The sequence below is a fragment of the Pagrus pagrus genome (assembly GCF_965226575.1).
Source record: "Pagrus pagrus genome assembly, chromosome: 5".
NCBI classification, from domain to species: Eukaryota; Metazoa; Chordata; class Actinopteri; order Spariformes; family Sparidae; genus Pagrus; species Pagrus pagrus.
In genome coordinates this window covers 17,452,912-17,476,862 of record NC_140189.1, presented here as the reverse complement: position 1 = coordinate 17,476,862, position 23,951 = coordinate 17,452,912, and the positions used below count along the sequence as shown (strand labels likewise).

Here is a 23,951-nt window from a genome sequence, read left to right as displayed (position 1 = left end):
GATATGCTTCCCGCCTTCGGTGGAGTATGAATTCAACAGGTGGCCAACTCTTACTTATTGCACCTCTCACACGTTACGTTTTGATTAAAAATCTGATTTTACATTTGTACTCATCATATTTATAATGCTTGGACTAACAATCTCTGCACTGCAAAACAAGAACAAAGCTGTTTCTTTGGTTGCTGTTCAGTCGTTTCTTCTACATCAATCATCGACTGGTGATGACGCTGACTTTTTGCCGGGACACGCAGCTTTTTGCTTCAGTCTTTAAGTGTGGTATCAATCTTGTAGCCATCAGCTGCCCTTCTCAGACCTCTTTCAGGGTTTCTTGCTTACAGTAAAACGAACATTAAAAAGTCAAAATGAAATTTGCTGGTGCCAGTTGTCTTTCCAGCCAGCGAAATTGATGGTCACCAGCCAGAAATGAGAAGGCTGCATTTATCTGCTGTGTCTGAACTCAAGCACCCATTGTTTCAAATATTAGAATAAAAACATGAGTGGTGAAGCAGCCACCGTTATTACAGACTGTGACAGAGCAGACGTTTTGGCAGGAACAGCAGGTGTTTCGAATAACAATAAAAATGAGTGCGTTCTTTTTAGGTGAGCCAGTTTCAGGGTCGTCGTATTGTGCACGCCGGCTCGCTTCTGGCACGGCTTACTGGGACAATTAAAGGACAAGTTCACCCAAAAATTCTGTCATTGTCTACTCACCCTCATGCTGATGGAAAGTATGGTGAAGTTTTGTAGTCCGCAAAACATTTATGGAGCTTCACAGGCATGTTGCAGCATTGTGCAGCATGGTGTTGCAACAACTGAAGTAGATTGGGACTAGGGTTGGGCGATTGGACTATCGGCTAATTCTTTTTGTCTTACTGTGATTAGAAAGGAGTCGAGAGGAGCAGAACTGACCAGCGCAAAGAAATGCCGGCAGACTGCCAGTGGAGCGGGGCTCTGTGTGCAAGTTGCCTGAGCAAGTTGGCGAGGAGTTGCTCAGGAGTATAATAGTTGGGAACAAATTTAACCTATACGCAAGTTCAAAAACAGTTTGAAAAATGCAACGCGCAGCATTTCGTATCCATTTTTTCCTGGCATAAATCCCTGCGTGCTGAGGAGTGCAGGGATGAAGCGCTGATTTGGTGAGAGCCGAGCGTCTCTCAGTGTCAGCAGGATGGTGTATTCACAAATGCTCGTGCAAATTGGTAGTGTTAGATACGGTACCATACCTTTGCATTCCATTGGCTTGCCGGTTGCGTCCAGTTTAAATACAAAAACATCGAATATATTGGCAATCGCTGATTGATGGGCTGATGGTGGCCAGTTGGAAATTTTTTATATATCACCTAACCCTAATAGGGACTTGTTTTAAAACGTTGAAAAAGACCCGAGAATGGCTCATAAAACGACTCTGTGTCTCCAAAAGCCCTGAGATTCCAAATTGGTTTGAAAAGACGTTTACACCCTTTATAAAGCTGAAATCTTCACTGTAGCTGTTAAACTACAAGTGTCAGCAGGCTCAACCTCGTTGACAATGACTGAATTTTCATTTTTGGGTGAACTTATCCTTCAACAAAATTTGTACCACTTGTGCTTCGTCCGCCATGACGAGTCACAATGTCTGCCAAGAATGCATATGTGCTGTGTGAGAATGAAAATCTTGACAGACATAGCAACAGTAACTAAGGGAGACAGCCAATTAATGTCACACACTTACACACCCGCAACCAGTTTGTCCACGCAGGCAATTTTTTCTCATTTGTTGTCATTTGTATTGTTCTGCTCATTTATGTCACTTACATGATTTATTTGTTTTCTGTCAGATTTGTATAGTTTTCTTCTGTTCCAGTACAAAAAAAAAAAACGAAAACACACACACATGCACTTTAATGATGTTCACAACACACACACACACAGTCCCCATCTGTATGTGCAGGACATGGCTGCTCCGTGTGAATGTTATTGATGGCCTGGTGTCTTCAGTTAAGGTTATTGCATCAGTTCTCACCAGTTTACAGGAGCTGAGCCTGAGAAGTTCTCCATTCAGACGGCCACCATCAATCACCTGCTCCCTGCCTCCACATTTCTCTGCACCCAAACAATGGCACACACACACATACATGCACAGACACACACACACACACACACCTCTGCCCTTTAAACTCGCCCTCGTGTTCATCTCATTCATCTGATACAGTACACAGATTCTCTTACGATAATGTCACCGACAGTATCCTGGGGGTGACTGAAGAAGCTGAATATTGATGGCGAACGTTCATTGTGACAGAAGAGCTACCTCAAAGAGCGAGACAAAAAAAGTGACCCGTTCTCTTGGGGATGAACTCTGAGTGACTCCTCAAATTTGCATGTATAATTAAAAAGCTACTCGCATCCAAAACATTTCCATTTGAAGCTCCACTGTGGCAGTAATGTGTGTTTTCCCCCAGTGTCGGGTGTATTGGTGTCACCATTAGTGCTTGCCCCCCCCCCCACTTCCTCCCTTCTAGTTTTTCCTTGCCTGGGGCCCGGCCGCGGGGCCCGCCTTGTGCCGGGGTCACCATTAATAACAAATGCCACCTTCTGTCATGACCTACAGCATCATTAGACACACACACATACACAACACACACACACAACGCACAAACAAATGAGTACACTCCCTGTTGTATACATGAGGGGAAACGCTCGCGAGTGAAAAACGTGTGAGGTCATGCGTAGTGCCTGAACAGACTCTGTCCGCTGTGCTTGGGCTATTAATTGTATGCAAGGCGTTGAATAAGTGATGCCCACTCTGCCTTTTGCTGTGTGACCGCCCAGTGTGTTTCAACGACACATACACACACATGTATTTGTTGAACAGTACAGCAGGCTCTCTATTTAGGCATTGGACCAGACTGCTTGCCTTTAGTGCCACCGGCCTAGATTTATTTTTTTTTCATCTTACATCACATAATCACTCAAATGTCAGTCAAAGTGGTGTCCAGTGTGCCCATTTCATGTTTAAATAAACCAGCTTTGGCACCATAGTACACCCCCTAACCGTAATGTTCAAACTGTCCTGACCCTCGGTGTTCGGCTGACCTGCGACGCCCGCAGTTAGAGAATGACAGCAGTGCAGGCAGGAGAGAGATGGAGCGTGGGCGAGGGAGAGGGGCTTGTGGCACAGTTCAGGGCTGACTGACTTTATTATTTGAAGATATTGTTAGACCACGTTGCAGTTCCAGGGAACTAGGATAATATATCATAGTTGTTTGAATATTAGATCAAAGATCAAATCAGAGCTCTCAGGGGAGCGATACTGAAAGTAGAGTAAAGAGGAGGGGGAGGGAGGCCAATATAGTAAACAGTATTACATATACAAATTGATGACTGATTGCAATTTTTACGACACGTAAAAGTCGAGAGGATATGAAGTGGAATGCGTAATGTGCACTGTTTATTTTAGCCGATATCCATGAATTAGTTAACTTTATGTGCTTGACATCGCTTTTGTTTTTGAGTGACGCTGATTCAAAACAATCACCTTACAACAAGGTAAACAATGATGTTTGTACACCAGTGTGAGGCAGCAAGGCACTAAACTGTGCGTAGTTTGATAGGATGAAGAAGAGGATGAAGAAGAGCGTGTTTTGGAATACACAGACAGATTTTTCAATATGAAATAATTGAGTATTTTGGGGTAGTCATTCTATTGCACTTTATGCTTTTCAGGCTTGTTTAAAGGGGCACTATGTAGTTTTGGAGAATAAATATTTATATTTCTTTTCCATAAGTGAATAAACAAGCTGCTCTCAGAGGAAAATAAGGTCCCCAAAACACTGTTTGAAGCTAGAAAGATGGCAGGGTCCGCCACATGTAAACAAAGTAAAAGAGTATGAAACTGTGTTGTCCTTTAAGGTCAGTTTGTTTATTCAGTCATGAAAACAAAGACAAACAAGTTTGTTTATTTAGTTTGTTTAAGCATAAAAAACAGTCAATGAAGATCTTTCTCTTCTGATTCAAATGTCTTCACCAAAACAACATAGTGCAGCTTTAAAGTAAGAATTGGCCTCCTGTTGAATTCCTATTCCCAAAAAATAACTTGAGTAGATACCTCTGCAACACAATACAGACGACTTTGACAAAAAGCATCAAAACTGTTGTCTTTGTCACATGTATTTCCAGTGCTTGATTTGTAAATCACAAATAAAGCATTTTTATTTACATTTATTAATCACAGCATTCGTGATAATCACTCAAAATCAGTACTGAGAGGCGCATAGACACAGCTATTTACTGTTTTCTCTCTCTCTTTGTCTCGTTAACTGTCCCTTCTTTTCCCTGTCGTTTCCCTCCTGTGTGTGTTGGATTGCTACAAGCGTGGAGAGAAGTGAAATTAGGGCACGGAAAGCAGTGGGCTAAGAAACTGAACTAAGTGACATGTTCTGTCTGTCTCTCCATCATCTCCCCCGCCATGTCTCAGTACTCTGGACAGCTCGCACCTACACACACACACTCGTCCTAATTTAGCTATATTCCTTGAACCATAACACAGCACAGCACATGATCATATGCCAAAATATTCAGACACTAACGCTTTAGATATTTAGACGCTCTCTCTCTCTATGTCTATTTTTTAAATCTGATTTAAAATGCATCCAAAATATGTAGACAGGCGGCTTTTACGAGTCACTTCGATGGGAAATTATTAGAAGAACAGAACAGATTACATCGAATATTACAAAAAATTTATTTGCTGATTTTGATAGTGACAAAGAAGGTGCCAGGTCCGATCAAATAGGTGCCGGTCCCAGTCTGGGAGGCCCCTGATCCTGTTCTGGCAGGGTCCGCCACAACTTAAGCCCTGTCTATTTCTTATTTCCATTGAATTGTTTATTATTTTGTGATTATAACTTTAATTTCTTGCTTTTTCACTCTTCAGCTCTGGTTGTTTTATGCCTTCATGATTATGATATTGAGGTGAATTCATCAGTTTACCTGCTGGCGGTCTTTGTATGTTGCTGTTTTCGTGTGAGTGTCGGGCCAGCTCTGCAGTACATGTCCGTAATACCATTCATTACTGGGGATGGAGGAGAGGAAAGGATATTATATTTTATGGAGTTATAATCTGTTGACATGTTGACATTTTACTCAGGTATAAAAGGAGATCTTTGTTAAGTTGTATCAAATATTCATTGCTCAGTCCTTTTACTCTGCCTTCTCTCTGTCCTGCACAAGGTCAAGTACTGTACGCTGTAGCGGGTTTGCTGCTGAGACAATGTCAAAACCTCTCTCTCTCAGCCGCGCACACACAAACACACACAGGCGGGAGGTTGGTTTGTGTATCACAGGCATCTTATTCTCCCTCTCTCCTCTGACCTTGTCTTCCAGATTGTTGAACAAGGCAAGAATGCAAAGAGCTACCACTACATCCTGGCCAACCTGGTAAGAAATCATCATTATATCTCTGCATTTTAGATTTTCTTGGAAAAATTTCCCGCATGCTCGTCTACATACTTTCGTCCCTCGTTGAAGCTGCGTCGCTATTAAACGTGGCTTTTAACGGGATTCCAGACTTTCAGTACTTTATTGCCAATTTAATAGACTCGCATGTGCAGAATAATTTAGCCTAAAACTACCGGGTTTTATGTCTTTTATGTTCTCACATCCCCACTTTCCTCTTCAGCTACATCATATATTCAGTTGCTGCACTGTCAAGCCTGCAGACATAGCAGCAGTAGACTAACAGTAAACCTGTGACAGTCAGACAGAAATCTCTGCAGACTCACAGTGACAGAAAAAGGTCAGGCAGCCAATGTGTGCGAGCTTATATCCATTAGCTCTTCTTGTCTGCTGCCATTTTCTTAGCGCAAATGGTATGTAGGCCCCTACAGCACTGCTCAGACTCACTAAATGCAACCAAATGAAAAGAAAATTGACATCAGCAGCAGCTGTAGTAATAACAGCATTAATATGCAGCTGCTGGCGTGAACAATCTCTCACTGCTGGACTTTAAGATTGGCTCAATCTCTCTTGTCTGGCCCGTTTGCCAGATTTAATTTAAAATGATAAGGCTCGGACGTTAATAACAGCCGATACGCAAAGTGGCCACAGTCATTTATAATGGCTCCATTAAAAGGTTTGCGCAAAAATAATTACTTTTTCTTTGTCCTTGCACCTTTTCTTAGAAACGTCTCTAATTGACTTAACTTGTGTGTGCGTCTGCTGCTGTTTGTGTGAAAACAAAGCACAGTGCGACGGAGAAAAAGTGAAAAGAGTTTGAGTCAGTGATCAAATGTGGTTAAAATATCTGTCGGAAATACCCCCCTCCATGTCCGGCGCTCGCAACAGCTAGTTTCTATAGTAACCTCTTCAGCTCACTGCGCTGCATTAGCTCATACATGGAGCAGAAAAAAAACACAAACTCTGTCTGCTCAGCCGAGAAATATGGACACCTGGCAGCACACGCAGGTACATTAGGGAGACGGTGGTGAGAGGAGGGGGCTGGGGAGACTCAACACCCTTTTTCTACGCTCGCATTTGTCTTCCGAAGCTCGAGCTCGCCTTCATTTTCTACCTGTCACCGCGCGGACCCTCCCCGAAACCAGAGGGGCATGAAACAGTTTGCACTTTATGTTAGTTAACGGCCATTTGTCTTTACTGCGTTTGATATGAAGATCAGAGAGTGTAAACAAGTGAGAGTTTGAAGTAAAGAAACGTGGCCGAGAGAGAGCCGAAGCTTCAAACGACATGAAACAAACATCAGAGCAGAGAAGAAAGGGAAAGGATAGAAAGGTGCGCGTTGTCAGACAGATGCCTGGCGAGTGGGAGACGATCCGGAGGGGCACCTTTTCTTCTCATCAGTCAAAAAGTTTGCTCTTAAATCTTTAGACAAATCACAGACAAATCTGCTCCCCCTCCCTCCAGCGGCATCTCTACTCCCACCCATTCCCCACTCATCTGCCTCTTCTTCTCCCCACGCTGACAGGCAGCCTGCAGAGAGACCGAATCTGCCTCTCCAGCTCTCTGAAAAACAGCCGTCGTCTCCACATAATAGTCAGGGGAAAAAATACAAGTAGGAGAGATACCATTACAGTAAATCGCTTCTGTCTCCATTCTACTCTGCCTGAGGCATCCCTTCAATTGTTCACAGTAGCCTATAAGGTTTTGATCCTGCCTTTGTTAACAGTGCAGCCTATGAGGACTCAGTCTATCAGAGATTAGCTCCGGCCTGCTCCAGCCATGAAATGAATTTTTTTTTATTTTCTTTCTCACCATTTTTGCCCCTCGGGAAAAAGACAGAGATGAAGCCCGCTCAATGGGATAACCTCTCTAAGTAAAAAGGAGGATTTGTCGTTTTCATTACGCTATTAACCCTTGCGCTTTTGATGGTAGAGTTAAAAACGGGAACTATAAGACACCACGTTCTGACAAATAACCCTCTAATGCCAGGCGGCTGAACTGCCACCGCTTAGGCTTGTGACCCTCTGAAACGAAGCAGTGCCTACTCTGACACCTCGTCACTGATCAGGACCAATTCAGCCAAAATAATGTTTTTTTGTAAAATTCGCAAGAGAAACAACAAAAGGTGAAAATAACATCTGCTAACCAAACAGTAATTAGTGCTGCACTAATACATACAGAATACAAAGTATATATTTGACTCCGATCTGGTTCACAACCTGGGGGTTGAGACCCCCTCAGGGGAGTCACAAGATGATTGAATAGAAAGAAAATAGTCGGTTAGTTTGTCAGCAGGATTACACAAAAACTACTGAACAGATTTCTACCGAACTTGGATAAAGGATGGAGGATCATTAATTTTTGGTGCGGATCCGGATAAAGGGACGGATCCAGGGAGTCTAACTTTAACATTTCTCAGGGTATAATGAGTGGCAGAATGCCATTCTGTTCAAAGTTAGCACATTTTTTAGGCCTCTGAAAATCCTTTAAAGCTGCAGTATGTAAGAATTTGCCAACTATTGAATTTTTACCTCCAACAATTAGAGGCAGAATTTTACCAGAGTAACTAAATGATGCAAACTGTATTCAGTTTGTACATGTTAGCTCTTAAGCTCAGTAGAGCTTTGGACCCACGGGACAAAGGGGTTGGTTAGCAGGCGAACTTCAGTAGCTATCTTTGTGACACAATCCATAGACATCTTTGACATAACGTCAAAATATTTCAGAAACATTATTTCTTTACATTCTGCTGATAATTTTTGAAACTTTTAATCTAAAATTATTACATATTGTACCTTTAAGTGAGTGGACGGCCTGTCAGTTGAGTTGATGTAGCCATGTTGGGATCATCTCTCATGCTCCTGACTGCATTCAAAATCATTGTCTGTATCATTGATGTATCAGTTTTGTAGTGCGAGAAGTCGAATCCAATGATATCTATCGAGATACAAAATGTCCTTCACTAAATCAACATCTAGTAGGCCTAAATCTGATGAAAGGCAATATCTCTGTCTGTGCAATATTCTGCTTTGCGTGTGATCAAGGTAATCGTGCACTGCACTTACAAATGAAATTCTAGTTGTATTTGCATATACGTACTATCGCCTTGAATGTCTCACTTCACCTCTCTGCCTGCCCACTTCCTGTCTCAGGGTTTCCTGGACATCGATCTGACAGACCTGAGGAAAGGTGGGGCGAACATCACCGGCTTCCAGCTCGTCAACAACTCCGAGCCGAGCGTCAGCCGCGTCGTCCAGCAGTGGATGGAGTTCGACAACAAAGACTCCAAAGTGCCCAAGAGTGGACTCAAGGTACGACTCCTTTTCCCTTCTTCTTAATAAAAGAAGTCGTAAAGCAGCACAGGATATGCTACTAAAAAGATATGCTAAGCTAAGTCATGATTTTTCTCAGAGAGAGTCATGACAACCGATTCTCTGTGAGAGGTTTTGGTTACCAGGCGAGAAGGTTGTTATTTCCCATGTCAGTGAGTTTGTTTGTGACCGTCAGCAGCATATTGCAAAAAGTTATGAAAGGGTTGCTATTATATTTGGTGGGCAGATAACCCTTGATCCGACCCGAGATTGGTGATTCAGATCTGGGATCTGCTGTGAAATGATTATTGATTTTTGCCGTAACAACCAGCTGAGACAGGACTGTTTGCAAATCTACACACAGTTTGTGTGGAAGTCAAACTTAAAGTAATAGAAACAATGTCAGTGGGTGTAAAAGCAAAGCTGGAGGATTTGAAGCTGCTTTAAAAATTCATAGATTTTATCACAACATCATAACTGCCTCTGTTTGAACCGTGTGCTCTCTCTTTGCAGTACACGGGCGCTCTGACATACGACGGGGTGAAAGTCATGTCCACGGCCTTCCAGAACCTGAGGAGACAGAGGATAGACATCTCTCGCAGGGGCAACGCTGGAGAGTGTCTTGCAAACCCACCTGCTCCCTGGGGACAGGGCATCGACATCCAGAGAGCTCTGCAGCAGGTCCGCGCTCATCGTACATCGGAACGCGCTAAGGCTAATGCGTGCGCACACGTGCAGCTATAGCCACCGACCCGCACACACTTGGGCAAATTCTTGAGTGGCACATTGGCTAACGGCTCCTGAGTTAGGGCTGGCTGAACAGATTAGGTCTCATTCTGTCGTGTAAAGTTCACATTAAGTCGTAGGAGAGATCTCCAGTATCAAATGTGACATGGTGGCTAGTAAACAAAACCTGCAGGCAATAACACTCCGCCGTGATCGTCATGAAATATGACATCAGCAATTGAGTTTAGGAATGTAATATTTGGCTATGTAAATAGAAATGCTGGGCCGGCTGTGAGACTTCTCAATCCCGGGGGAGACCCACAGACACTCATGCGTGTATATGGAACGAGGATGAGTAATTTATTATATTTAAATTTGTATTAAAAAAAGATGTTGCATAAATAGACCTGCCAATTAAAAAGACAATTAAGAGTCAAGTATGTTATTCGTTTACTCTGGAACATCATTTACATGAAGTACGGACGTATAGTTAATGCACTATATTTGCGAGGGCATACATATAATTGTATGCGAAAGTGTGTGAGTGTGTGTGTGTGTGTGTGCGTGTGTGTGTGCAGCCCGAGGCTCTGTCTGCAGAGTGGCTGTGCAGAGGCCTGCTCAGAGTCAATCTAGCCATCTGCCTGCGGATAGACTGGAGATTGAAGCCGTGTTCGCTCAATTAACTCCATCGCACAGCCAAGACAAACACGCTGCACTGTACACATACACGCACGCTGTCCGTCTGCCATTCACCGAGGAGACCCGGGCGCTTTTCACAAATGAGTCCCATACAAGCCGTGCTTAACATGCATCGTGTGTAAGCGTGACATGCAAATGCCTGCTGCCAGCGTGGACATGAAGAAAATTGTCTGTACGAATGACGTACTTCCCGGAAGCCATTATTTACTCATCTGTGTCACCGTTACAGGTCCGTATTGATGGATTGACCGGTCACATTCAGTTCAATGAGAAAGGCCGGAGAACCAACTACACTGTAAGCGTCATGGAACTGGCGCCCTCTGGACCCAAGAAGGTACGCCCGAGGCGGCAATTTAAGATGTTTACTCTTGCTGTTGGAGAAATGTGCTCGCAAGCTTTTTATAGGACTAACACTGTGGCCCATTTTAGGTCCAAGAGAAGTATGGGCAATTACGAATGATCTAAAGAGACAATTTAGGAGTAAAATAGTTCTCCACCGACTGCAGATGAAGACGCATTTCTCAGGCGACTTACTCATCCATACACTGATGTGAAAGAGTAACCTTTCAGTGCGGCGCTCAAGTGATCACATGATTAATCACAGGAAAAAAACAATCAGCGATGAGGATTTATCCTACAATCTGCCTCAATTTCCATTGTTTGAAAAAATAATGACAGGCTTTTCTGCTAAAGCATGTGTGATTGTCAAAGAGGTTCACTGTATTCATGTGAAATCCTGAATATCTCCAGTTATCTCCACTTAACATGTGAAACGAGCAACAAGGTGAACTTTTATAAGCAGCCACATCGAATCCACTTAAGAGAGCATTTTTAAGCCGCAAGAAATCTAATAATTAGCTTTTATTCTTCTGTATGTGGGTACAAGTAAAAGTGGATTTCTTTCGCTTTAAATTGCTTGATTGAATTTGTCACAGTTAGCAGTAAATACTGGCCCTGGTTTGTGTCGTATCCTCTTTGTCTTAGGTCGGCTACTGGAATGAAGATGAGAAGTACGTGACTACAGCCAGCTTCATGAGAGGCAGCAACGACACTTACGGCCTGCAGAACAGGACTTACATAGTCACCACTATCTTGGTAAGTCCCTGTAAAATAGAAAAGGTGGAGGGATTTATGTGTGTGTGTGAGAGAGGAGAGACAGAGAAAGGAAGGGTAACATTTTTCATTTTCTTTCATGATAGAGTTCCTTAAAGTTCAGGCCCCTGAAAGAATTCAGCAGACATCTGTGATTATATCTCGCTCCCTTCCCAACTCCGTTCTGCGAACTTCTGCCTGTCGGACTAAGGCTTGCCTCGAATCAGAATCACTGTATTTGGCAAGTACAATACAAGTAACAAGTTTTGTCTTGGGGACGCCAGATTACAGGATCGCAGAGTTCTACTGCACAAATTCAAAATACGTATGAAAGATAGCACGAGGAGCGAAGAGACACAAGGAATCAGTCTGGAAGTCTGAAGTATTTTTTCACAAGATTACTGCCGTTAAAAAGTAACTTAGAGAAAGAAAGTACCAAAAATTAAAACTCCTTCCCTTTCACCATAAATGCATCATGGCTTTCTGGTGCTGGTGTCCCACTGCATACAGCCCTTTTATTGTTTTTCAACCCTGCCCCTCAAAAAATACTGAGTCTGCCACTGATATTAGAAGTTATTAGGCACTGTATAGCTGTGGAAAACACTAATTTCTGAGGCTGTGAAGTGTCAGTGTGTCCTTCATCTCTCTGTACTCTAATGTTCTTTATTTGGCTCAGATGTTACCATCAGGGTGTTGGACGCGACTCGTCCAGGTTGTTGTGAGTGTCCTGGCCTAAATAACACAGACAGAGCTCTGTAAAGATTCAGTCTGTCCCGCTCACATGGCAGCTAGGTTATCATGACATTCTCTTAAAAGAAAGTAACACAGCTGGCAATATCTGATTCATATACAGTAAAGGGTCATGAGGATGGTAGTATAGCTTTACAGGATGTTCAGTGTGTCTGCATCTTGTTGAAAATTTAATATCAGAGAACACTGAGACGTCTGTAGATGCCTCGAGCCCGGCGCTGGTTCTCTTTGTGCTCCTGGTATATTTCTTTCATGTGGGAGTGTCTTTTATCTGTGGGAATCGCTGCAGCTATGTAATTTTGTAGGACTTGTAGCAGATGTAGCTGTCCAATATATGGATGAAATGTGCAAAAAACTGCTGAATTTAGAAATTCTGCTGCAGACTTCAGGTCCAGCAGGGCAATGTGTGCGCAGCTCTTCTTCACTGTGTGGGTTTAATAGGGTAAAAGATTTCATCTATGCACTTCCCTTAAGAGAAATTCACTCCTCGCCAGATAAAGGCTTTGTGGAGGTGATGGAGCTGAGAGACAATATGGAATAATGGAGAAAAAAGCATTAGCAGCACTGAATCTGTGCAATCCTTTTAAAGAGGCAGGCTTTCAGTCAGGGACCTTGTAGCGTCAGCAGGAAGCAGCTCAATGCAACAATAAATGGTGACATTAACAATGTGAATCGTCATGTAACATTGCATTCATGTCATGTCATGCAGACCATAAATACAAGCGCCCTGGTTTGAAAAACTTCACGTCAGCAAGTTAGGTGTAATTAAGATATGGGGACTCTCTGATGTTAACTGTATTTCCCACTTGGGGGGGAGAATTGCCTAGGAGGCAACAAAATGGGGCTAAAATGGCTGCGATGGTGAGCGTTCCTAAATAAACCCAGCAATAAAACTAATCAAACCAATTCAGCTGATTATTATGGAGCTATGTAGCCTAGCTCACACAGTTTGTTTACTCCTGGTTTAACTCACAAAGGGGAAAGATAATGTTCCTCAATAAAAACTCATTTAAGCTACTTTTTGCGCTCATCTGGTGTGTTCAGGGTCAGCTGCTCTATGTGAGTAATCAGGTATGAATACTCCCAGGCTGTACCAACGTTTTCTCAGTCGTGAGTCAAGAAATCAGTACAATATTAATGAGGTAATAATACAAACTGAGAAATATATTTTTTGTCCATAACAGAATAAACAAGCTGTTCTCAGAGGATAATAAGGTCCCCAGAACACTGTTTGAAGCTAGAAAGGTGGCAGGGTCCGCCACATATAAACAAAGCGAAACAGTATGAAATTGTTTTGTCCTTTAAGGTCAGTTTGTTTATTCAGTTTATTCAGTTATGAAAACAAAGAGAGATTGTTTATTTAGTTTGATAAGGAATCTTTCTCTTCTGATTAAAATTTATTTCCCAAAAAAACATACTGCACCTTTAAGATTGAGATTTAGATTGTATAAAAACATTGTGCAACATTATCTACTTTTATATAATGATAAAACATATATATAACCATTTATGTACTAACAAAAATAAAATAATTGGAACTAACACATTTGTCAAACGACAGGTGGTGTTGATGAAGGGAAACTTTACAGGACTTGGAGGAACATCAGACAGAAAAGTGGGAGCCGACCATCCGAAACTTAACATGTAATCTATCGGCATCTAATTTAAAAATATGTGAAAATCCTCATTTAAACCCGAAGGTTGCAGTCTCCCAAGAGTGTGGACCTAAAATAACTCTCTCTGACATAATCTCCTATCAGTGTCCCCTTTTCCAGGAAGATAAATTGGTTCTCTGTCTTGGAACCTAAGAGAAGAGATAAGGTGTGAACAGTCATAAGGCTGTGGGGCAGCGGTAGAGTTTTTACACCTTATAACTTCTGTGCTCACTGAGTCGTTGCCTGAGGGAGTGTGTTGTTTTGCCAACGTGAAGGTAACACTTCTTGCTTTCCCACAATCCCTGCTGTCCCAGCCTGTGCATGCAGACCAGGCCCGGGTTAGCAGGAGATCCAGAGGGGTGAAGCAGAACATGTTTAATGGAGCACTCGAGCTCGGTGCCTTCGCGATCGGGGCTTTACACTAAAACCAGGCCGTGACCGGAATTTTCGGTTTTAGTTTTGCCACGCTAGGAGTTAATGGAGTACTCGCTGTGTGCAAGTGTTAAAATAAGTGCAGTTATTCTGATATGCTTTCATGCCAGAGCAAGTTATGTAATTTGTAAAATTCCCTCGAGGTAAATTGGTCTCATCAGAGGAATAAAATAGGTTGATTTTGACAATTTTACTAATGGTAAAACTTATCAAACATTGTATATACTTTTGTGAGTTTGAATGTGCTTCAAATGAATTCTTTCCTGCGTCTGTATTATATTAAACATAGCTGAGTGACAGCAGATCTCAGTAGAACCATTGGAGGTCAATGAGACCGAGTCCAGCAGGACCTTGTGTGTGCCGTGCCATGTCTCCGTGTGCATGTGTGCCTGTGTTTAACTGTGATCGTGTCTGTGTGTGAGGGCATGCATGCACACTCGCACGTGTCTGTCTGTGACTGCTAGTGCATACCCTGCCGGAGTGGCGCACGCCAGACCTTTCTCACCACCGTCTCCCTCGGGTGCCGTTTCCCTACCAGTGGGCCTCGGGTTTCCATGTGTAACAATGATTACCTTCACCTCAACCATAAAGAGCAGGAGAACCCAGATAACTGTAACACACAGAGCCCCCCCCCTCGCCTCTAGACCCTGATGAAATATGATGGCAGGATTTGCTCAGCTCAGCACAGCCTTAGCTAAAAGCAGGCACACATAACAACTTGTGGGAATTGAGGCCCTCCAAGTGCTGCTGGACAATTCAGAACGAGTTGACTGGAATTCTCTGTGAAATACATTTTTCTGAAAGTAAACCGGAGCCCCAGGTGTCGTGTCAGCTTTGATTTCTCAGGACACCCAATCAGTGTGAGACGTACAAATGTTGATATGATATAACAAGAAGAGCAGCCCGGTCTGGAGCAGAGGTCAGCAATGTCTCTGTAGCCGTCTATATAGCACACACACACACACACACACACACACACACACACACACACACACACACACACACACACACAGATACTTCATCTCAGCTCTGATGTTTTCTCAGCTGTAATGATGTTATCAACTCTCCTTTCAATGCGGCGATGCTGCTGTAATGATTATACCTAGGCACCTATTGTGTCTGGATTACACACCACACCTTCGAGGAACAAAGCTGAAATAATACCTTGTAATGTCCTACAATTATCCTTTCTTTCAAACCTTTTCTTGGCACGATTGTAGTCTGCGCCAAGTAAGATTTTCTTTTCCCGATTTTCTTTTCCCGAAGCCTAAGCTTTTTACTAAGTTGTAAAAAGACGTGATGAATTGCACGGAAGCATAAAATGCATCCATAACACCCCTTCCAAACTGTTTAAATAGTAATATAAAAATTAACTGCATGCTAAAGCTTTATTATCACTCATAATGCTGTCTTTGACATTATTAGCTTAACAAACTGCCCTGCTGTCAAAGGTGTGCTACTCCTAAAAGCCTGCGTCAGGAAGTGATGGTTATCACTGTGCATTTTGCTTGAACAGCAGTTAAATCGGAAATGTGTTCAGAAACTGATCAGTGACAGTGACAGTATGCATCATGTAACTGAAATAAAACTGACTCATGGTTGTCCTCCATCCAACAGGAGTCTCCATATGTGATGCTGAAGAAGAACCACGAGCAGCTTGCGGGGAACGATAAGTACGAGGGCTACATTGTCGAGCTGGCTGCCGAGATTGCCAAACATGTGGGCTACCAGTACAAACTGAAGGTCGTTTCAGACGGAAAATACGGAGCCAGGGATCCGGAAACCAAGATGTGGAACGGCATGGTGGGAGAACTGGTGTATGGGGTGAGCGGACAGAGTGTTTTGTTGGATTATTGCACATTTAAAAATGGATACACAACGCAGATTCAAAAGAGTTGGGACACTGTTTGAAACATAAATGAAGCAGAACGTGATCATTTGATTATTGACAATACTGTATACAAAACCCAATCAACCAAAATTAAGTTTTTGTTTTAGTTGTCTGTCTTGATCTTTTGCTGCATTTAAAGTTACTTTGTGCAGAGTCGGAAATGTACTGATTGCCCCTCTCCTCAGTGGTAGTGTCAAAAAGACCAGATTGGACAACACTCAGGTCATTTCTATTGTCTCTCCAGCACAATGCATGATGGTGTAAATTGCTTGGTTAGTCACCATCAGTTGCGTACAACTTTTTCACTATGCACTGTGGAATAATTTACGTCAGTTATTTAACTGCTACTTTACATCCGGGCTACAAAATGGCAAACTCACTCTATTTCGGACACAACCTGTATGTCTTCAGCCGTGCTAAATGCTCTGTGAGGCTGCACTGAGGCACATGGTAGCCGACAGGCGGAGGGGAAACAAGGTCAGTTGTCCCGGGCCCAAAAGGGCTGTCTAACCATTAAAATAATCAGTTCAGGAGGCCTTTGGAGAACATGTTTTCCTGGGCACGGGCAAGACTATCTTCAGCTCTGCTGAGGCACAGCTGTACAACTGAGCTAAATGCTAATGTCAGCATGCTAACATGCTCACAATGACAATCCTGACATGCTGATATTTACCCCGTTTTATGTTTACCACGGTCACCCATCTGTTTGGCATGTTAGCATGCAACCATTTGCTAATTAGCCCTATATGGTTGCAGTCATATCAGGGTTTCCAGGTATACTGTTGTATGAAAATCTCATGGAGCCATCGGGCCAGTGAGGCAAAAAAAATTCTACACATAGTCTTTACTTGAATCTTTGCTATAGGTGTTTTGATAACGTTCTAATCCCATTCAGACATTGCAGACCTTAAAAGACAGAGCGACTGATGATGTTGTGTACTTGTGTTTACATGGCTGGCTGCTCTGTGTCCCTCCCACAGAAAGCAGATGTGGCTGTGGCTCCTCTGACCATCACCCTGGTCCGTGAAGAAGTGATCGACTTCTCCAAGCCCTTCATGTCCCTGGGTATCTCCATCATGATCAAGAAACCCACCAAATCCAAACCTGGCGTGTTTTCCTTCCTGGACCCGCTGGCTTACGAGATCTGGATGTGCATTGTGTTTGCCTACATTGGCGTGAGCGTCGTCCTGTTCCTCGTCAGTCGGTTCAGCCCGTACGAGTGGCACGCTGAGGACTACGAGGAGGGAGGTGAGCCGCAGACTCCCACCCAGGCGTCGGCTTCCAACGGGGTGCAGCAGGGCCAGACACCGGCGCAGCAGAACCCCAACCAGCAGAGTCCTGAGCAGACCAATGAGTTCGGCATCTTCAACTCCCTTTGGTTCTCACTGGGGGCCTTCATGCAGCAGGGCTGTGATATTTCACCACGGTAAGAGACAAACAGGCCTCAAATTTTGAAGCGTCCGCAGTGCTTTGAGTCTGCTTTTGTTTGTTGGTACACAAAGAGACACTAAGCACCACCTACGTACAATATATTTCTGTCTGCCAACGCTTCGGCATGCTGCTTTGCTTTCTTGCTCAACTCAGTTGGGCTCTTTTATTGAGATTTTGTTCTTTGCCAGTCACTTGTCATACAGAGCGGCGATAAAAGTTTGATGAAGAGCAGCGGAGGGAGTTTATGATGTGGTCATGTTGCAGCGTATTGCGTTTTTATCCTCCTGTCTCAGGAGTCCTCCTGTGGTGGTAGAAAACTTTGCTTCCTCCGGTGTTTGCAGACTTTAAAACAATCTGTCTGTCTATCGATATGCCGGGTAAATGTAAATACCAGCCCCTTGACAGAGTGTTATGAAGGATCCTGGTGTGAGTATTGAGTGGTACGAGTTGGCTCCCCTCGAGTGCTCTCATGAGCTGTGGCATGAAACCATTCTCAAAAGGTCACCAATTAAAAATCTCATTAAGTGTCTGAAATTAGAGACACCGAGGTCGACTTTCTGAGCTTTCCAGAGGGACTAGCAGAAGGAGATGAGAAGATAATGTCAGTGTTATCACTGTAAGCTGTGAACCAGCAGAGACAGGTTAGGTCATGGACAGACGCAGAGCTTCTTGTCTCTTTAAACATTAAGCTACATATACATTATGTATAGGTGCATTCACCTCCATTGTATTGGGGAAAATCTTTGGGTCGGGTACCTTCGAAGCCTGAGCAAATAAAACCACCAACTAGATGTAGGTTAGAAGACATGTTATCTTGTAACTTAGGTGAACAAACCTCTGCGTCATATTCAGTAAGCTGATCAGTGACCAACAATATGGGAGAGCTTCAAGGCTCCCATAAAGTGGTTATTTGTCTCAAGGGGTGTTACTGCGAAATAGCAGCAGTGCTCAGTCAGCCTTCCCTGATTGAGTTGCTGAAGGTTAAAGAAATTATAGCAGCGTGTGACACTCCCGACATTTTTTATCTCAGCTTCCATCTTGTGACATTTACAAAATGTATTTTCACTTTGCTGTTACCTTACACAAATATCAGACGGGAGAAAATCACCTACAAGCCTGCAGGCAGCACGTAGGTGCTCAGCAGTACATGATGTAGGTACTGGATCCGTACTCCCACGGGCCTTCACCTGACATTTACCATTTTCTGCCTGTAGACTCTGTGCCTCTTGCAGGATGAAGCCCATTGTCCCGAGTCGTCTTCTCTTGCAGCCAGAAAATGCATCGGCAATAACTATCGATTTCCTTGTACGCCTAACAGAGACAGAGAGAATGTCACCATGCATCCGCATATTGTTCGTTCCCAGCGGTTCATCGTTGCATGCACACACACACACACGCATTCTGTTGTGTGTGTATGTGTGTGGATTTGTGTCTTTGTATGTGGGCTTGACCACACATGGGTTCATGCATATTTGCACAGTATTTGCATTTGTTTTGCTCGGGGGGAAGCAGTGTCTGCTGATGCAAGACCTTTCTCAGTTTAAGAGGACAAAACAGATTGTTCCTGTGCTCGAGGCAATTCTGCTCATGCCACATATTGTAGTCCGTCATCGGTTGTAAAAACTGTATCAAGACGGTCGGCCTGACGTTCCATTTACAGATAAAGTGGAGGCAAAATGCGACACAGTAGCAATAAAATAGTGATTGTTTTATTCGTCAGGAAACAGGACCTATTTTTACTTAAAGTATTGTGGTATATTTAAGCGCACACAGACAGGTATTGGTTAATTTAAATAGGTTCAGGTGGAACAGAAGATTTCCTTTGTGTCATCAGTGAAGGGTGACAGCTATAAGGACTCATTTCCTCCAAGGACTTGAGTCAAATATCTTCCTTTTCTTCCAATGTCCTTCCAAGGTGACTCTCATTGTCTCCTTTTGTGTCTCTGTGAAACACAGTGTGGGAGTCAGTGCGACAGCATTTAAAAAAAAACAAACATCACAAGCGGGTAAGCAGGTGTAGCAGTCCACGGTGTAGCGATCAGCATGGTTGAGTCTGCTTGGTGTCTTGAAAAACCAACACAGTGAATGTTTCACCCCGCTGAATGCTGCCCTGAAGGAAACATCTTCCCCTTGAATATTTGGGTGACCTAGTTGCTCTAGTTAGCACAGCGTGTATTAACACACGGAGGTGCGTGTTGATGCATTTCCTGAAGCGTTTTGAGTTCCTCGGCTAGATTTAAGAGGATATGTGATGGTGTTGCTTGTGTTTTGTCAGATGAAAGCAACACTTGTAACCTCACATGTTCTGTTTCACATGAGCCCAGTGTGCCGTTGCATTTGGGCTACTGGGATTTGAGCGAATTAGTTTTTTTCTTCTTTTTTTAAATCCAGAAAGGCTTTTGTGGGAACATTTTTGTTCTCGCATGCATCTGAGCGTGTGCTCATTTCTTTTGATATTTTTGGTCTGAGCTCATCTGCAACCTTATGCACTTTCTCTTAACCCATTTCCAACTCTGTAATTGGACTTTATTTAGAATTTAGTTTCACACTATTAGATAATTGTTCTATCATAAAATAAATATCGAGCACCATAAATGAGAAAATATCAAATTAAGATAAGGAGGCCTGCATTCAAAATATATTATACATGATTATAACAGAAATAAAAGTAAAAGTACTCATTATGCCGAACAATATTGTATTAAATGGGCTGTGTGGAACTTCTAAACTAATATTAGCTTCTGTTGCTCTCAGACGTGGCGCTCGGGATCGTTTATTGAGTGGAAGTATTGGACCTTCACAAAGAAATCCACAGCTCAGCAGCATTAAACACCTTAAACAAATCGTACACAGGCTCGTATAGGCAGCTTAGCGAGATGGGGGAAGGTGCCCTTTTACACGTCACATTAAATCCGCTCTCATCTGGCCAATAAAAAAGTAATTAATGCTACAAATTGTTGCATAGAGCCCCTTTAATTGACAGTTAATGAAGAATTTGCATGTACTGTAAGCTATGATGTGGCGGCTCATTGAGCTGCATGTACATTTTTTATCCAAACAGTTTTCAAATGAATGTTGAATAGTTATAAACATCCACTCCAACAGAAATGATTTCTTTGATTTTTATTTAGTCTTCAGTTAAAAGACTTCAAAACTTTGCAGCACCATACTTTCAACCACTGACTTGAGGTTTATTATAGCCTTGTGAAAGAATATTAGCGAACAAAAAATGTGTGAAATATCATCCTGTTGCTGAACTTGGTGACGTTTCTGCAGAGCAGGTGGTTGTAAAGCGCTCGCCGCTGAGCCTTTTCTGAGTAAGAGGTGAGAACAGAATGTTCTGGAGGTGCATTCAGCTCGGAGGTAGGCAGCTCAAAGCACTTCACTCTTTATGCTTCTCCATTTAATCGGAGACAAAAGGCCAAGGAACAACATTGACGATCCACTCTGTCCTGGATTAATCAGTAGGCGTGTTTAATTTCCTCGTCTGCCTGTGTGTGTGTGTGTGTGTGTGTGTGTGTGTGTGTACCGCTTCTATTAAAGTTAAGCCCTTATTGCCACTTTCTTTGTCTGCTGCCTGACAGCATGTCTGCGTCAAGGTTTACTGGCAGCTCCGTGTGTGTGCATGTGCTCATAAATGTGTGTATTTATTTATATATTGACGTGATGCATTAATGTGTACAGTACTTAAGTGTGTGTACGTGTGTGTGTGTTAGCCACGCTGCTCCCACTGCTATTTATTCTCTGTGAGACCTTGTTTACTTCGCTCTTTCTAAATGTCAGCACTGTCAGTCAGGCCCTCCCATAAGCCCCAGTCCGTGCTGTTGGGCCCTCCCTGTGTTTATCTCTGCAGACAGGTGGACTCTGAGAGTGATTCCTCCCCCTACACACACACACACACAACTCCATCCATCCCGTCCGTCCACCCATTAACTTTTTTCCCAATCACTTCTTTTCAGCCCTCTTCTTCTCTCCTCTGCCCTGCTCGCTGGTCTTTACAGATCACTCTGCCTCTTCCGGTGGTTGTGTAAGAATTTATCAGGTGCCGCGTATCCCCTCTCATCTCATAGGTTCACTGGAGCTTCCTGTTTCACCTGGCATATGGGATAACAATATTTTTGCCGTTACTAAGTTGTACAGTAGTCGCTTCACGCAGCTTCTGGGATCAGAATCAGAAGTGCTGATCACATCCAGATTTTAAAGCATGTTATGATGCCTTAGGCTCGGATTTAAGGAGCTTGTGCAATATTTAAAAATGTTTTTGCCCCAATTAATTCACATTTGTATTTTCTTGTTTATATTGCAAAATCTAATGGGACCATTACTCGGGGAAGTACCAATGGAATACTTTCACTGTGAATCAGCTGCAGGGAAAAAAGGAGGTTAAAATCCGTTTACTAAGAGCCAGAGAGGGATTTTACTTCCAATAGTTTACAGCAAATGGGGGCAAACCGGAAAAAAACGGCTCGTGAGTGTTAGCTGGAGGTAGAAAGAGTGAAAGTACAGGAGAAGCAGCAGCATATACATTCAGAAGGACCTGCAGCGGTGTTGACCTTGTGGATTTGAACTTGTCTCTCAATTTCTGTGCGAAGCTTGCCGGGTAGGAGATCTTGGCTGGAAGCGAATTTGAGTAACAGGACGTGGGTTCACGATGTTCCTCCCTTGAATGTGTTTTGAGGTGTTTATATCTATGTCTGATGTCTGTGTGTGTGTGTGTGTGTGTGTGTGTGTGTGTGTGTGTGTGTGTGTGTGTGTGTGTGTGTGTGAGTATGTGATGGCCCCATGGAGTTGTCTCCTCTCCTCAGCCTGCGTCGCTCCCATTACATGATTGTAGACTGAAATAAATCAGCTCTGCCACTCACACCTTGCCCGCCACAACAGCAATTTCTCAGCCTGGCGGCCAGAATCATTCAATAATGGATCGAGTATGTGGTGTATTATGGTAACCCGGGGAGGGTCAGCATTTCTCAAACTGAGTTTTTTGTCATAAAGTGATGATTGTTTACCTCTTTGAAGCTCAAAACAGGAGAGGGCAAAACACTGCAGCCTCCATGTACACACATGGAGGTGCTCATTTCCAACAACACCTAAACCTGAGCAACACTTGTCCGGTTATATCGCAGCTACAACCAGGCAAGTGTTTGATTTTTCCACTTGTTAATTCTATTAACCAAGCACTGCTTCAGAGGCCAAGCACCTCATTAACTCAATATATTTGACATTTGGGCTACATGTGATGATGCACATCCACGTTGTAGTCTCCAATGTGTGCTATCAAAGTTTAAGATAACATTAGCAACTCTGTCCAACTGTCTGTTAGGATTTGGAGAAGTTTACGCTTTCAATGAACCCCAGCCAATGTAATAGTTAGTCCTCATCCTCAAAGTCTTTCTGTTGTAATATTTCAAGTAAAACATAGTAGTGCAAGTAGTCAAGGAAAAGTAGACTGACCAAAGCTAACCACACAGTGCGATCCTACATTTTTCTTTGTTATAGGCTTCTTACAATGCTGTAACAAACTAACGCCTACGAGAACAAAGCTGTTTCTGTATTTTCATGTCTTCTACATGAATCATGTTTATTTCCTGCCTTCTCGACCAGCTCATGGGGCTGATGTTAGCTTAATTCGCTCGCTCTCTTTCAAAATTACATATTTGGCTTGTAGTAATGCTACCCTGAACAGGGACTGTTCTATTTTAGATGTCAGTGTCTTTGAACGCACCACCATGTAGAGCTCTCAAAATGGTCCCTGCTTGAAACTGCATTAGCGCTGGACGGTAATGGAACTTTGACAAATGAACGGAAAAAAACAGAAGTTTTCAGGTCTCTTTGCTTTGATATTCATGTTTTGGGTTCTGGGTATGAAAACCACTGTTACAGTTAAGTTCATGAGCTAAAATATGCAAAATAATGCATGTTATCTCGTCAGATATAACTCACCACTGCCGTTGCTGGTGCTATTTCGACCAGTTTCATTCCTACAGATTTCTCTTGTTGATGCCGACGTGTGTTTGCGTTTATTTTAAGACACTCACCTTGTTGCATAGCAGGTGTTTCTCTTCCTCTTACCTAAATTTACACACTGTTCTTGACGTATCTCTGAAAAAAATCTCCCATTCGTTTTTTTTTTGTAATGCAGCCAAACCCTGCATTACAAACACGATCGAGTCATAATTGAATGTTGTCTGGTGGGTTGTATGATCTGATGCTAGTGGCTGCTCGGTTGCTAATCAAGCCCCCGGGGAGGAGTGAATATTGTGAATACAAGCGACTTATTGATCTTGCACAGATATCAATTAGGTATCAATTTGCGTTATTGTTGTCGTGTTATCATTAACAACAAGTAATTAGATTGTGTTACACACCACTGTGTTAAATACTTGTTATGTGTGTTCGTGAGTTGCTGTCAAAGCAGTTGGGGAAGACTTGGTAGGAAGGAATCATTTATTCATAAGGAGACGGTTCAGTTTAGTTCACGGCATCACTTATGTTTTATTTATCTGGAAATTGCATGAAGGCAACTTTTGA

General features: G+C 43.0%; 1 protein-coding gene across 1 annotated transcript in view; it reads left to right on the top strand.

Moving 5' to 3' along the window:
• gria1a (glutamate receptor, ionotropic, AMPA 1a) overlaps positions 1-23,951 on the top strand; it is a 205,847-nt gene that overhangs the window by 153,939 nt on the left and 27,957 nt on the right. Inside the window, exons 6-12 of the mRNA XM_084352846.1 lie at positions 5,365-5,418; positions 8,589-8,747; positions 9,261-9,428; positions 10,402-10,506; positions 11,157-11,267; positions 15,719-15,925; positions 16,973-17,418. Of these exons, the coding sequence (XP_084208972.1) occupies positions 5,365-5,418; positions 8,589-8,747; positions 9,261-9,428; positions 10,402-10,506; positions 11,157-11,267; positions 15,719-15,925; positions 16,973-17,418 (1,250 nt within the window). The remainder of the gene's footprint in view (positions 1-5,364; positions 5,419-8,588; positions 8,748-9,260; positions 9,429-10,401; positions 10,507-11,156; positions 11,268-15,718; positions 15,926-16,972; positions 17,419-23,951) is intronic.